Raw genomic sequence first — 15,728 nt, 5'->3', positions numbered from 1 at the left:
TGAAAATTAATTAAACATCAAATTAATTTTTTGTGAACAAAATTAAAATGTAAAATTAAAGAAAAAGTCTTAGCGAAATTGGAATTTTACCAATTGCTCATTCAGTGAATTGATTCCGTGTTAGAAAATGGAAATGGTGGCGAATAAGCTCACTTGGAAAATGACTGTCACTGACCCCCTTGGGCCAGCACCAGCCACACAGAAAATAGGGCGACTTCAGTTCACTCCCTTTGAGTGTCCGGTGAGCTTGTCGAAGGTGCCGGCTGCTCGAGAAGGGAAACCAGCCCCAAACATCTCAAATGCCAGATCCTGCCCACCCCTTCCCACAGCAACTGGCCTCAAACTAACTTCTGGTTTAAAAAAGAAGAAGTGTTGTAGTTCAAATGGCGTGAAAACAAAACCTGGAAACAACCACGGAGATTTCTGAGCCCTGCAGAGTGCCCCGTTACTCGGAGCACAGCAGCGGATTCAGCAGCCACAGGGAGCACTGGGCCACCCCGCTGGGCAGTTTCTCTTGCCCCCCGCCCCGCCCCCACGGGCACCCTTACCCATAGACCTCCTTGCACAAGAACACTGTCAGTTTCTTCAGGTGAGGGAGGCTGCAGGAGCCCGTCTTCACAAACTCGGCGTCCAGGGCGAGCTGAGTGCTTAAATAGTCCTGGATGGCTTTCAGGTGCTCTTCTGGAAGCCTGAAGACATAGAAAAGAAAGCACGCTTGTCCCGTTCCTTTGGCCACAAACGTGGGGAAGTAAGGAGAAGAAACCCGCATTCTCAGGGTCTCTTGCTGAGACAAGGTCCTTCAGGGGACATCGGCGCAGCTGCACAGTCCCCTGGGTCTCACCAGGGGGTGAGAAGCGGGCGGCAGCAGGATTAAAGGGTCGCATGAGGGAGGGGGCCTCGCGGCCCACCCATAAAGGCTGGAAAATGTCCTGTGAGTTGTGTCCCCGCCTCACCTGTCCCTAAGCACGGGATCTGCGGGCGAGGGAGGCTCTCGTCTGCAGATGGCACGTGGCTCCTGCTCACATGCCAACTGCAAAGTCACAGCCGGAGGCCACCTGCAGCCCTGCATTGGATTCCGAGTGGTCTGGGCTCCTCGGGGGAAGGAAGTCTCTGGGATGAGCAATGGGGGCTGGGGATGTGGCGGTGGGGTGCCCTGCCCTTGGCCTCCCCACATCCAGGGTCTGGTCCAGCGCCTCGATGGACTGCAGGTCGCGCCCACCTGCGCACCTCACACGACAGCCCTGCCGACGGCAGCCCAGGCCACACGGCACCCAGGCTGTCCCCCTGCTCCAATCACACCTCGACATTCTGTGTCCCCGCACTTTTTTTGCTAGGTAACTTTTGAATCTTGGTTCCTCTAATAATAAAAATTAACCACAGCAAATATTTCCTGAGCTCCACCTCCTAAGAACTCCCTGCTCCTTCTCTCCCCAGACCATTGTTGTGAGGCTGGCAGAGTCGTTCCTGTTCCACAAACGAGGAGGCTGAGCTTCAAGGGTGTTTATCTGCCTGTGTGAAAAAACATTCATCGCAAGCCTGAAAAGTCTTTGTTCCAGCCTTGGCAGATAGATAATCGAGTTGGAACTGGTGGGCACAGGCTGGGTTTATTTATTTTTTTTTAACTTGTTTGTTTGTTAGAGTCCTTGAACATTTGAAAAGCTTTTGCTCTTAAGATTAGAAAGGAACGAACTCTGGCTCCTCTAGTTGGAGAAGTCAGCGACCAGTTACATAGCAGGTGTCAAACCATTTACGTTTAATCTATACTTATTCTGAGTCCCGGCATCATAAAAGTCTGGTTTCTGCCCAAGTCCGTCTTCCTAAAAGGGGCAAAATCTCCCCTGCAGTGTTAAGACACGTATAGGACCCATCGCAGTGACCACCGACATGACCATGAGACCAAGAATGCTTGTCGTCGGAAGGTACGTCTGTCCAGCTGTCTGCGGTAGAAAAGTGTGGTCCTGCTGTGCAGAGGCCGACTCGCATCGAGGAGGACCTGAAGGTGGTCCTCTGTGCGCAAAGCTGTTTCACAGGCAAAATAGACGAACTGCGGAACACAAGGAGGGGTCTCGCGGTGATTCATGACCCAGAAGAGAACACAGGGCAGGACTGCGCCACCACGATCCCTCCGCCACACGCCACTCACTCATCCCCAACTCCGAGCAGAAGTTTCAGGAAGGTATGTCAGCTGACAGAGCGAGCAGGCCTCCCCTGCTCATACACCCTCAGCTGCCCCCCACGCCTCTCAAAGACACTGCACAGGGACCTGGCTGCATACACCGTCCCGCCCCACTGGGCCCTGGGCCCTCAAGAACAGCTGTCCCTGCAGAGGAGGGACAGGAGAGGAGATGAAGTCAGGAGGTGCTGGCACCACCAGGCTCCCTGCCAGTTTCCCACAGGAGGTCACTGCACTTGCAACTAAACCTGGAGAGAAAGGCAGACTCAAGGGAACAAGCCAAGGGCTCTCTGCAGGGAGCAGGTCCACAGGCGTTTGCCATTTAGATACATGTATCAGGGTAATCAGGACAATGACTCAGAAGCACTGGGTACTTAGCCAATTGATAAACAGCACAGGAGACTCAGAGTGGGCAGGGCATATAGCCCGGCGGGACTGGGGGAGAATCAGAGGACGTGCTGGGGCGGAAATGTGAGACACCAGGTATCCTAGCAACCAGGAGGCTTGCGTTCACCTGCAGGCAGTTCCTTTGTATTCTGCCAGATCAGGTGGTGGGTGAGTGGCCCTCAAATTGATCTTCCAAGTTGGAGATGTTGCCCTAGTCGAACATTTAGGGGGCCCTTTTCTCACAAAGAAACAAAAATGTTTCTAAATTATGAACGCAGGGAAGTTACCGAGCACTAACTTCCGAATTCATTCAGCACATAAATAGTTAGTGCCTGCTCTGTTCTGGGGGAGGACACACTGGGTGCGGGGGCGCTGGGGCAAGTTCCTCTCACGGAGCTTCCTGGCCTTTTTAAAAAACATTTTGTTTATTTATTTTTAGAGAGAGGGAGAGGGAGGGAGAAAGACAGGAAAAGAAACATCAAGGTGAGAGAAAGGGACATCGATCGGTTGCCTTTCACATGCTCCCCAACCAGGCACAAAACCCTCAACCCAGGCATGTGCCCTGACTGGGAATCCAACCAGTGACTTTTCGCTTAAGCTGGACGAAGCCCAGCCAACTGAGCCACGCAGGTCAGGGCCCCCTGGCCTGTCTTGAAGTCAGGGCCTCTGGTCTGCAAGTCCTGGGCCTGAGATAGAAATGGACCATGAGGCAAAAAAAAGCTGCCAGACCCCGTCAACCTGGACCAGCTGGAGCCAGCATGGGGGCACGCGAAGGACCATGTGCTGGGAACCCCGCATCAGAGCAAGGGAGACTTAAAATATTAGGGTGAATGCACCCACCCCCTCCCATTGCCAAGGGAGAGCACCATGCTGTGCAGACTTCAGTTCCTGCCACACAAGAAGTGATTGCTCTGACCTATTTACTGGTGACAAGGAGGGCGTCCCCATCTGAGCGGGGCCCAGAGCAGGAAAGGGCTATGTGGCTGGTCCGGGCGGCAGGGCAGGCAGCTCCCCAGCCTGGGCCTTCGGACTCAGTAGATGGGGCGGTTGTTGAGGGAGGGTGATGGGAGGAGATGCCGCCTGCAGTGAGCCCCAGAAAGGGAGTCGCAGCACAGGCCCCTCGTGTCTGGACCGGGCCACAGGCAGGAGAGGCTTGCACGTCGTTCCAGAAGCAGCTCCCACCACAGTGGAGCCTGGCAGGGGCGGAGCCTCTGAGCGGGGCCATCGGGAGCCCGTGCAGTGGAGCCGCAGGGTGAGCTGGGCTCCCTCGGGTGTCCCATCAGGCGGCAGGTGGGCTCCACCGCAACCTGTCCTGGGTGGAAGGGGCACCTCCAGGAGTGAACCCTGAGGATGCTGCCTGGGTGCTGTGGCCCTGGGGTGGGTCTCTGAGGGGACCCACCACGTAGGCACTCACCCGCTGGTATCCATGCTCTGCAGCCGCTGAAACAGTGTCTCGGAGAGGCTGGGTCGGCTGACCTCGGTGCCTCTTGGGTTCTCGATCAAGACAGGAACCTCCTTGGTCTCACATGGCCCGGTGGATAGAGGGATGTTTCTTGGCGGCAGCTCAGGCGGAGATGGGACACCTTCTACCCAAGACAAGAGCAGGCGTGCCATGTGGGCAAGCGTGAGCTTCTCTCCGGGTCACTCGCCTACAGAGAGGGCCATCTGGGTCCTCTGTGCAGTGACCCCGCCCCACATACAAGGTCCAGGCCATGGCACCTAGCTACAGACCCCACCTGTGCCCACACTATCCCTGCCACCCCCCGCCCCTGTCCTCCCTTCTTCCCTGACAAGGCGGGGTCCCACTGAGGCCAGAGAACTCGTCTCAGTGGTCTTGGGCCTTAGGGACCTAGCACAGCTTGTCCCACCGAGGCACTCTGCAAACACCTGATGTTTGGGTCTGACGGCCATGCTGGGCAGAGCTCCTGGCCTTGGATAGGTGGAGCCGGTAGCCCTGGGCAGCTCAGCAGGACAGCCAGGCTTCAGGGCCGCAGCAGGGGCCCCAGACCAGGGACCAGGGACCAGGTCACAGAACAGGAGGGGCAGGACGGGGAGCAGGCAGACCCGGACTCACAGCCTGCCCTCTCCTGCCTTGCTCCCCTGTCTCTGCTTTCCCTCCGGCCTCTGCCCTCCTTCTCCCCTGCCCCACCCCCAGACCCTCAGAGACAAAGAAATGGAGGGGTCTTCCTTCGCCAAGAGAACTGAAACAGGACACAAGACTCGAAGTCGGTCTGGGAAGTAAAACTCCTGCCCATTCACCCTTCGGAGAACTCCCATTCTCCATGCACCACAAGCCCACCAGGGTCCTGAGCCCCGAGGGTCTAGGACCTTCTGCTTGAGCCTCTTCCCACACTAAATGGCTGCCCACGGCCTTGCCCAGGAGCTACTTCTTTAAAGGCTCAGCCCCTCACTTCCTCTCCGGGTGGGGCTCTTTGCTTCTTGAGGTGGTGGCGTCTGTTGTGAGCCCCATGGGGACGGGGACAGAGGTGCCTCGAGAACACCTGGGCTTCGTGTGGGGAAGGGAAGCCTGTGGTCAGCAGGCTCTTTCTCCGTCCGGCCCTTACGGAAGGTCTGTCCAGGTGGCCGCCGCAGAGGGGCAGAAAAGTGGGCTGGGGCCGTATGGCTGGCGAGGACCGAGTGTGGGGAGGACATTTCTGCAGGATGGCCTCTCGGCGTCAAGGCCAAGACTGGCTGCCTGGGGACAACTCGGGGGTGTGTGGCTGTGGCACAGTACCAGTGAGTGACCCTGGACTCACATATGGATGTATCAGCTGTGGCTCTTTCACAGCTGGAGGGAGACATGACCTCCCTGAGTCCCCCTCAGCCCCCGGAGCTGGGGTCCTCTGGAAGCCCTCCGCCTGGCCCCAGCCCTCTCCACCGAGCTGACCAGGCACCTGAGGCAGCGAAGAGCCAGCTGAGCAATAGCTCCAAGTGGGTGGCCGGGAAGGGCAGAGGAAGGGCTGTGGTCCACAAGCCAGCCCAAGGGAGCAGGATGAATGGGGCGCCAGGCACGTAGCTGTCAGCGTCGGGTGGGGAGACAGGCCAGGAGCCCCCCTATACTGTCCACCGTCTCTGCTGTAATCTGCCCCCCCTCAGAGGCGACCCTGGGGACCGGGCTGTTTCCAGGCCCTGGAGTTTGGGGGGGTCCTGACCTTTTCAACGGAAGGGCTCACTCTGTGTCTCGGGCTTTTCCTTTAGGAAGGGAACTTTAAAGGGGCAAAGAAGGGCTCCCCCAGGGGGCATCCGCCAACCCCCGCCCCGTGAGTTCTTGCTTGTACCATCTGCCCCGAGGGGTCCTGTTCTGTTGGTCCAAGTCCCTCCGTGGCTTACCCAGTGGGGCCGCCTCACACAGGCCTTTTTAGGGTCTGTACCTTTCATTTTCTTTCTTTTTAAAAAAGACTTTATTTATTTATTTTAGAAAGGGGGAAGAGAGGGAGAGAAACATCAATGTGTTGTTGCCTCTCGTGTGCTCCCTACTCGAGACCTGGCCTGCAACCCAGGCATGTGCCCTGACTGGGAATCGAGCCAGCAGCCTTTCTGCTCGCAGGCCGATACTCAATCCACTGAGGCACCCCAGCCAGGGCCCTTGCATTTTCTTTGAATGAGGATATAAAGAAACTCCTTCCTCACCCTTCCAGTTAGCTGCAAGGATTTCTTGCTCCTTCACTCTCTCCCCAGTGAAATGCGGCTAATTATTCTGAAGATGATGGCAGCATTGATTGAGCGCTTACTGTGTACACTAGGCTCTGGGCTCGTATCTACTGACTCATTTCATGACAGCCTGCGAGGGAGACGCTGTTTTTACTGTCTCTGTAAGAGAAGTCTGCGGACCGGAGGGGCTAAGTGATTCACCCAAGGCCACTCAGCTGACATGCTGAGTGGCCAACTCAGGCCCATCTGACTCCAGAGCTGTGTCCTAACTTGTCCTTAGCCACTGTATCACGCTCGCTCCCTCCGGTCATCGGACCCACCTAGTCTACGAGCACCTGTCATGAGAGGACCCTACAAGGTCTCTTCACCACCTACTGCTTCGAGACCAGGGTCCCGAAGGCGCTTCCCACAGCAGGCAGCTGCCTGCCCCCCGCCCCCACCTACCGGTCTCCTCCTCTGGCTCGTCCCCGGGGTCCTCCTCCTCCAGCGGCACTGGGTACTGCAGGTGGGTCACCAGGCCCATGTTCTCCTTCTTGTAAAACTCGATGAGCTGGTCCAGCTTGGTGAAGAACCTCATGGGGACACCTTCAGACGCCTGCAGACAGAACCCCCAACAGAGGCAAGTTGGACGGGCGGGGACATCACCCAGCTGCAGAGGCCACCTGCAGTGGAGACCCAGGGGGCTGCGGGAATGACCCCGTCCAGAAAAAGCCCGGGGCCGGTCAGCCCACACCTCACACCCCGTAACCAGTGGCCCCGAGAGGCACAAGTGGGACCATTTGAAAGGTTTTTTTTCTTTCAGTTAAAAAACATATTTTTAATACAAGTAACATATATTTTCATTATGGCAAAACTAGAAAATACAGAATTAAAAAAAATAAATTGTCACCCACAACCTTGAGATGCCTATTTTCAATAATTCAGAATGTTTTTCTAGACTCTGTGTGTGTGTGTGTGTGTGTGTGTGTGTGTGTGTGTGTGTGTGTGTGGTGGGGGAAGACACCTTCTTCAAAAAAATTGCTTATTTTTAAATACAGGATAAGTCTATCCTAGCAATTGTTTTGCTTTTATTTTATATATGTTTTCATTTGCTACAATTCTGTCTTTTTTAAAAAATATATTTTATTGATTATGCCATTACAGTTGTTCTGTTTCCCCCCTTCATTCCCCTCCACCCTGCACACCCCCTCCACCCCATTCCCCCCCTTTAGTTTATGACCACGTGTCTCAAGTTCTTTAGATTCTATATTTCCCCTACTATTCTTGCCCTCCCCCTGTCTATTTTCTACCTACCGTCTATGCTACTTATTCTCTGTACCTTCTCCCCCCTTTTCCTTCTCCCACTCCCCTGTTGCTAACCCTCCATGTGATCTTCATTTCTATGGTTCCACTCCTGATCTAGCTGTCCTTTTAGTTTGCTTTTGTTTTAGGTGTGGTTCTTAATAACTGAGTTTGCTGTCCTTTCACTGTTCATCTTTTTTATCTTCTTTTTCTTAGATAAGTCCCTTTAACATTTCATATAATAAAGGCTTGGTGATGATGAACTCCTTGAATTTGATCTTATCTGAGAAGCACTTTATCTGCCCTTCCATTTTAAATGAAAGCTTTGCTGGATAGAACAATCTTGGATGTAGGTCTTTGGATTTCATGACTTGGAATACTTCTTTCCAGCCACTTGCCTGTAAGGTCTCTTTTGAGAAATCTGTTGACAGTCTGATGGGAACTCCTTTGTAGGTGACTGTCCCCTTATCTCTTGCTGCTTCTAGAATTCTCTCCATCATTTGAATCTTGGCTAATGTAATATTTCTGGAAGTCTATTTCCTTTGCCAGGTTGGGGAAGTTCTCCTTTATTATTTGTTCAAATAAGTTTTCCACTTGTTGTTGTTCCTCTTCCCCTTCTGGTACCCCTATAATTTCAGATGTTGGAACATTTAAAGATGTCCTGAAGGTTCCTAAGCCTCTTTTCCTTTTTTTGAATTCTTGTTTCTCCATATTTTTGTTTGGTTGGTTTTTTTCCTCCTTCTGGTCCACTCCCTTGATTTGAGTCCCAGTTTCCTTTACATTACTATTGGTTTCCTGTGCATTTCCCTTCATTTCAATTAGTTTAGCCTTCATATGTTCCTCTAATTTGTGACTAAAATCAACCAGTTCTGTGAGCATCCTGATCACCATTGTTTTGAACTATGCATCTGAAAGTTTGGCTATTTCTTCGTGGCTTAGATTTATTGGCTCTGGGGCTCTGAGTTGTTCTTGAGCCATGTTTTGATCTGTTCGTGCCTGTTACGTATGAGGAGCGGAGCATTAAGTGTTCACCAGGGCAGGGCCACCCAGGTCACTGAGTTGGAATGCTGTATGTTGGGGCAGGTCAGAGAGGGACAATAGCGGTCCCCTCTGCTGCTTCCTGCCACTGGGGCCTGCGAGGTCTGTCTCAGTCTCACTGCTCGCTCCTTCACTGGTTTATCTGCTCAATAATGTGTGACCGTGGTCAGCCCTCAGTGAGTCCACCCGCTTCTCCACACCTGGGATCCGCCCACAGCTGCTGGTGCACCTGGGTCGCACACCCTGGTCGGTCCAGTGGATCTTTCCTGCCTGACCCCGCTCCACTGCTGGCTCTGCCCCTCTTACCGGTTTGGCTGAAGGGTTCGTTGTTATCAGACTTCCATATAGTTCAATTTTCTATGGTTTGGCTGCATTTTTGTTGCTAAAACTTTGTTGTTTTTAAATTTGGTTGTGCGAGAAGGCACAGTGTGTCCACCTACGCCTCCATCTTGGCGGAAGTCTCCTACAATTTTGTCTTTTCAAAGCTTAGAAAAGGAGTCAGCACAAGAAGTTTCCCTGGTTTGTATCTCTGTTGCCGGTGACAGAGGAGCCGGGAGATAATGATAATTCCCTGGGGCGGGTTATTCTCCTGTGACTTTAGCAGGAAGTTCCAGCATGTCCCTGGGCAGCCAGCCCCTTCTGGAGAAGCTCTGTTTAGGGGAGCCCCCACCCACTGTCTCATCCTGCTTGAGGCCCCGCCCCTGTTGGCTCCCCCTGAGGGCTGTCAGGCAGCAGGGAAGGCGGGAGAACCACCAGGAGTTTCATCTTGGCATCAGTGCTGTGCCTGGCAGCTCCTGACCCCACGTGTCCCAGCATCTCCTCTCTCCTCCGGTCAGTCCAGTGTCCTGCTCTGCCACTGCCTGGTGTTCCCTGTCACAAGGAATGGCACTGACATCTGCCCACTGGCACAGAGGGCAAAGGGAGACACAGTGAGGCAGGGTGTCCCTGATTCAGCCGAAGAAGATGCTGAGCAGGGCGGCCGCCTTGAGTGGAGGAGGAAGGGGCAGCCAGGCTCCAGGGGACACAGTGGGCCTGGGGCAGCTGGGGCACGAGGAGCAAGGGACCAGTCAGGCTGCTAGTGGACACGGGTGAGCACCCGAGAGGCTCCCCCCTGGGTGGGGCTTCCTTGGCCTCGTGGGAGCGCAGTGGGTCTTAGCTCTCTGTGCCCGCGATTCCCCCGTTATCGTAACCACTACCTGGGCAGTGACAGGTGATTTTTAAATGAGTTGAGAGGCCCTGGCTGGGTAGTTCAGTTGGTTAGAGTGTTGTCCCAATGCACCAAAATTGTGGGTTCGATCCCGGGTCAGGGCACACATAAGAGTTAACCCGTGGATGCATAAATGACTGGAACAACAAATCAATTTCTCTCTCTCTCTCTCAAAATCAATCAATAAATTTTTTTTTCCTGAGTTGAGAAAGTGCCATTTTAAAGTTGGAGGTCGGGGGTCCAACTGCTCCCCTGCAGGCTGCCAGTGCCGTCTTGCCCGCCGCACGTGGAAAAGGGGGCCAAGGGCAGAGAGGGTGGCTGTCCGAAAGCCCACCCGGACTGGCGCAGCCCCGGCTCCAGGGCTGAGTGCGGCTGGGCCGTCTGGACTCACTCCCCGTCGGGGCAGGTGCCGTCTGCTCCGGCACGGCTGGGCCCGACGTGGCAGGGTGGCGCCGTGTCCTCGCCTGGTCTCGGGGCTGCGGACACGTGGCTGAGGCAGACGTGGCGGAGGGCAGACGAGGCAGGCTGACCCAGACTGGGACAGACCCAGGTGTCTGGAGGAGGACCAGGACTCGGTCCTGCCCCTGGGCCCTTGCTCCCGGCGGCTAACCCCCAGTGGTAGCGAGGGCACTTTTACCTTCAATGAGAACCACCCCAGCCCCTCAGCTTGACCCCAGGGGCTTCCCTCGCAGCCTCTCTTCCCCCCAAGTGTCCTTGCATGTTCATGCGCACAGCCCGTGTGTGTAAACCTGTGCGTGAGGGCGCGTATGTGTGTGCTCAAGTGTGGGCCTAAGCCACTCAGAAAATTTGTAGAGTTTAATAAAAAGGTTTTTAAGAGCATTAAAAAAAAATAAGTCCCCTTGTTTCCACAGAGCCCACGTGACGCAGGCACACCGACCTGGAAACACCTGAGCGGGTGCGGCTGGGCCGCCTAATAGGTGACTCGGACAGTTTCAAAACCAAAAGTGAGCAGAATGACAAAAGTCACTTCAAATGACACAAGATCAACAAACCTGAGTCAGCGAAAGCAGCCGTGACAAAAGCGTTGCCCCGCCCGAATGCGCAGCCAGAGGCGACACGCCGTTGATTGGGGAAAGGGTCTGAAGACATCACAGAAGGTCCCTGGGGAATGACGGTGCCCAGGTCTGGAGAAGGACCCCCCAGCTGGGGGACGCCTGGGGATGTGTGTCCGAGAGCACGCGTCGGGTGTGGGGGTTGCGGCCGCTGGCGCTGAGACACGCGGCTTTGCAGGCTGCTGGAAAGCCCACATGGAGACTGCCATGTACCATCAGCCGCGGACACATTTGATTTCAGAAACGAAAAGAAATAAGGGCCCTAGAACTGGTGAAAAACGCCATGCACAAAGCACACAGTACAACAGGATGCTCTAAAATTAATCGAATCACCCCAAAATAAATAAAATTAAACTAACCTAGTAGTCCCTACAGATCTACTCAGGCAGGAGACGGGAGGCCGGTGCTGGGTGCCGAGTGCTGCTGGCAGACCAGTGTGCAGGGATCGCTTGCCCTTGAACTGTTCACAGAGGCTGGGAGCCAGCGCCTGGCAAACCAAGGCTGCTGGACAGCCAGGTGGCTCAGGTTCCCAGGAAGGTAGAGAATGAGGGTCAAGTCCAGACCTCACAGGTGGTAGAGCAGCCTCTCTGGCTACAGGTAGGCAAGCCAATGAATGGCCGTTCGCAGGCATTGCTAGGGGAGGGGTACCTGCCTGCCCCTCCCCCACAGCTCAGGCGAGGAAGTGCCCAGGAAAAGCAAGAACGTTGTGCAGGAGACAGGTCTGTGGTGGTGGATCCCTCCTGAAGGGAAGACTCCGTGGGCAGAGGTGGGTCAGCAGGCAGCTGCCTGCCTGAATGGGGAACGCAGACGGACACACAGACATGGAGACGCCCAGGAATGCTGAAGGCGGGGAGCCTCCTAGGCCAGAGGTAGGGTCTCCTTGGAGGAAATTGTTCCCAAGAGTGTTCCCAGTAGTCTTTGCTCTGGTCACTAAGACTCGAAGGGGCTCACAGGGACTCCTTTGGGAACCTATGTGCAAGGCACATTCTCGAAAACGACAGGAAGAGAAAAAGCTCAGAGTGGTCGGGACTGTAGAAGCTCCCGAGCTGCCCAGAACAGTGAGCTGGGGCGTGCGGTGCGGGGAGGAGCGTAGTCTGGACAGGCAGTCTGCTCACAGGGAAGCCTGCCCAGTGGGACCTGTGCCCTCCCCTCCGGAAGCCGGGGCACCTCCCTCTCACCTGGCCATGCCTCTGACTGCCCAGCCCAGCTGGAAAGCCCATCACGTCCTCGGAAAGGGACCTGTTTGTTCTGCGAGTGCGGCCTGTGTGCACACCAGGAGGGGGACCATGCGTGCTCCCAGGGAGGGGATGCCCTTGACCCTTAGGAAGTCGAGGCCTGCAGACTTAGTTCCTCATTCCTCTGCCTCTGGCTTCCTGAAGAGATTTATCAAGTGATTTTGAAACAGAAAAGGAAACCCTGAAACCTTAGCCATTCACCGAGAACGTGAGCCCAGCCCAGGGGCAGGCACCTGCTCCCCAGCCAGCGACTGCTCTGGAATAGCTCTCCCAACCTGGGACGAACCCCTTGTCCCCAGCAGGTGCCCAGAGTGCATAGCAGACAGTGTGACTCCAAACAAAGGAAGAGTGGCATTTCCTAGTTACGTTGGCCTGTTCACCGCTCACAACGTGCCAGCACAGAGCAGACGCCCCTTTGGGGTTCATGAGATCTGCAGAACGGACATGAACTTATGTTCATCACCAAGAGTCAGGCAGAGAACAACGTGGCAGGTAAGTTCAGGTTGCAAAACAAATACCCATCTCTTCTCCTGCCTCCCATTAAAATCTCCAGGTCTATGGAAGGTTCCAGATGCTTTCCAGCACGGTGGTTTCCAGGGAGGCCCAGCAGACAGCCTCCCGCCCAGCCCAGGTGTGTCTGCATCCCCACAAGCTTACAAACCCTGGAAGGAAAGGGACCCTGCTTGGCCCACCTTCGTCTAGTCCCCCGAGCCCCTTGCAGGGGTACCCGCAGGCCCTACTGCTGTTTGGGTGCACGGGCACTTTGCCGGAAACGGACCTTGCAGTGGACAAGCTGCAGGAGGGAAACATGGATGTCCAAGGTGGGCCCTGTGGGGAGGGGCCCCTTCTCCTTGTGGCTCAGCACCTAAGCTGACCCAGGTACCATACTTCTAGGGAAGACACAGAGCATGGGGTGAGGGCTGCCTCCAGTCCCAGGGGTGGGAAGACACCGCCACCGGGATCTTTAGGGCAAAGGGCAGCTGAAGGTCCAGTCTTCTTCAGAGGCCCAGGGCTGTGCCCTCTGGCAAGTGGTATTTCTGGAAACAGTGACTTTCAGATACCCTCCAAAGGCGGGGGAGGGGGGCAGGAGGCTGGGGCACTGGGCTATGGGGCAGGCTAGTTTCCCAGGGGGTAATTTTAACTACAGCACTGTCTGCCGTCTCTAAATGGGAACCGAAAGTGGTTCCTCGCAGGAGGAAGCCGGCACAGGGTGCAGCATGAGCCCAGGAGTCCTGCAACACCAGCCCCCCCACACCACCCCCCACAGTGCTCTGCCAGCCTTCACTGTACATTAAAGGGCATGTACAATCAGCGTGGACACTTTTTAAATGATGGGCCAGCACTGAGGAGTGGGGGGAATCCCTCCTCATTATCCATCCCACTGCAGCAAAGCACTTCGTCCTGTTCAACCAGAACGTCCCCAGAGAGGTCTGAAGCGGGGGCGGCAATACCCTGTGGTCTCTGTGACCAAAACAGCAGCGACAGTGGTGGGGTGGCTGGTGTCATTCTTTTCTGTTTCTCTGTAGAGGTAGGAGAGGTGTCGGAGGCCCCAGAAGCAGCAGTGAGGGCAGAGCTGGGTTCAGGCCGCCCTGGAGCCCTTAGGCACAGGACTCCCACCCGCACCTAGACTCAGCACTGATGGAGTGGAAGGCAGCCCAGCCGGGACTCTGGGCCACACCTCCTGCCCCCAGGGGCTCTGGGCTGGCAGAGCCCAGAGCCTCTCCCGCAGCCTCTCCCAACCTGCTCCGGGCCCTGCCCACCCCTCCCCCATCTCTGCCAGCTCCTGAATGGTTTCCTTGGTTTTTCTTCTGCCCTCAGAACAGTTCTCAATCCTTAACTACCTCCTCTCCCCCTAACCACTTCCTTAAAATTGCAGACCCCAACCTGAGTGAGGAAGGGGGGCGCTGGGAGATGGGCTCACGGGCCTCTTGGACCTCGGAGAGTTTGGATTTTGTGCTGAGCAACTTAGGTGGACACTGGGGCCCCTGGAAACCCCACTCTGGGGCTTGATTTGGGGAGGCACAGGGAGAGGGGCCAGGATGGAGCTGGAGTTGGGGCAGCTGGCCAGATGTGCTGATGCACCGGGAGAGGCAGTGAGTGACAGAGCCAGGGAGGTGGATTCCAGGCCTCTGGCTTTGATGAGCGATAGTGACAGGAAGGCCACCTCAGAACCAGAAATCCCTCTTAAGCCACGTGACCTAGAATGGACCCCAGGACATGTCTCCTTAGAACCAGCTCTTCCCGTTCCCTTCTTTTTCTCTAAAACACACTTATTGGTTTGCTTCCTTCCCCTGCTCGGCCTTAAGTGACCGGGGCCTATGGGGCTGTGTGGCTGGGGCCAAGGAGGGGGTCAGCAGGCAGAGGGTATGGCTGGGGCATGAGGCGGTCTCGGGGGGGGGGGGCTTAGCAGCCAGTGGCCAGCCCTGGAGCAGCAGGGTGGGAGACTGGTCCAGTGATAAAACCCTTGGGGCCACAGGTTTCTGGGGGTCAGAGAAGGGACTTGGGCCACGATGAAGTGTCTGCAGAGTCAGGGCAGCAGGGGAAGCTCCAGAGGGAACTCAGGGTTTCACTCTCTGTAGGTAACACTGACATGTGAGAGTGAGTGTGTGTGTGCGTGTGTACACGTCTTCGGCTCCGTCTGCCCTGGCCCGGCCGCAGTGAGGAGCACACCTACACACCACTCTCCGCCAAAAGAGCCGGCCTCCTTGGAGACGCGGCGCCTCCAGGGTCCGGGCAGGAGAGGGATGACGTGGATCTGGAACATCTGTTGCCCCAGAAAGTAAGGAAGCCCCCCAAAATGATGAGGATGTGTGAAACGGATACAGGAGCCAGGAGACAGCAGCAGAGACAGTTGAAGGGACCATCGGCACAATGTGAGCATCGGCATGAACAGTAAAAATACTTACAATCCACTGAATAAAATACAGACTGGTGAGTCTGCACTGATGTCGGTAAGTGGGAAGGGAAACTCCTCCTCGCAGTAAAGGCCAGCGGCAACTGTCACTGAGTGATTGATGGCAGTAGTCACCGCTGGCACTGTCACGTTAGTGACTGGCTCAGGCAGGAGCCCGCAGACGCCAAAACCTCTGAGGACGGGGTATCGGCACAGTCCTGCGGAAATCCCTGGAAGCCCCCGACTGAGGGACAGTCTACAAGTGTACCAGCCTATTCTCTTCAAACATGCCAAGGTCAGGAAAGGCAAGGAGCTGAGCCCCACTAAAGGGATGTGACAGTCACACGTAAGGTGGGACCCTGGCTTGAACTTCGGGGCCAGAGCAAGGAGGTTACATATAATATACAAATGCAGAGTCCGGCACAAATAACACCCCTTTTTAATAAGCTGGTAATCTATACCAGAGCTCTTATGACAAAATCATAGGCGTGTAATTTGGTAACATAACAATATCACACTCATGCACACCTTACGGCGTTTTAGGTGAAGTGTTCACACGGCTGTCCATCTCATGCGAGGCATTCATGTCCCCAATGAACCACGCTCAGCGTGCTGCTTCCGCCGGCCCCGGGCCATGCTTATGTGCCGCTACGAAGGTGTTACTGAGACAACCGGGGAAAGACGCACACGGCCGAGGCGCCAGACGACGGCGTTTCGTCAGTGTTGATGCCCTGCTCTGACGGCTGATTTTGGTGGTCCCTCCAACTGGGGTTGTGTAGGAAAGACTGCT

General features: G+C 55.5%; 1 protein-coding gene across 2 annotated transcripts in view; it reads right to left on the bottom strand.

Annotated features, from left to right (window-relative positions):
• INPP5D (inositol polyphosphate-5-phosphatase D) overlaps positions 1 to 15,728 on the bottom strand; it is a 110,215-nt gene that overhangs the window by 55,931 nt on the left and 38,556 nt on the right. For both annotated transcript variants that reach the window (XM_053655249.1, XM_037143965.2), the window contains exons 3-5: positions 6,656 to 6,806; positions 3,975 to 4,146; positions 549 to 689 (exon numbers count right to left, since the gene is read on the bottom strand). In XM_053655249.1, coding sequence (XP_053511224.1) covers positions 549 to 689; positions 3,975 to 4,146; positions 6,656 to 6,806 — 464 coding nt within the window. The remainder of the gene's footprint in view (positions 1 to 548; positions 690 to 3,974; positions 4,147 to 6,655; positions 6,807 to 15,728) is intronic.

This window comes from Artibeus jamaicensis, unplaced genomic scaffold (assembly GCF_021234435.1).
Source record: "Artibeus jamaicensis isolate MK-2021 breed Jamaican fruit bat unplaced genomic scaffold, CSHL_Jam_final contig_944, whole genome shotgun sequence".
Taxonomy (NCBI): Eukaryota; Metazoa; Chordata; class Mammalia; order Chiroptera; family Phyllostomidae; genus Artibeus; species Artibeus jamaicensis.
Note: the sequence above shows the minus strand (reverse complement) of the source record. Positions and strands in the feature narration are given on the sequence as shown.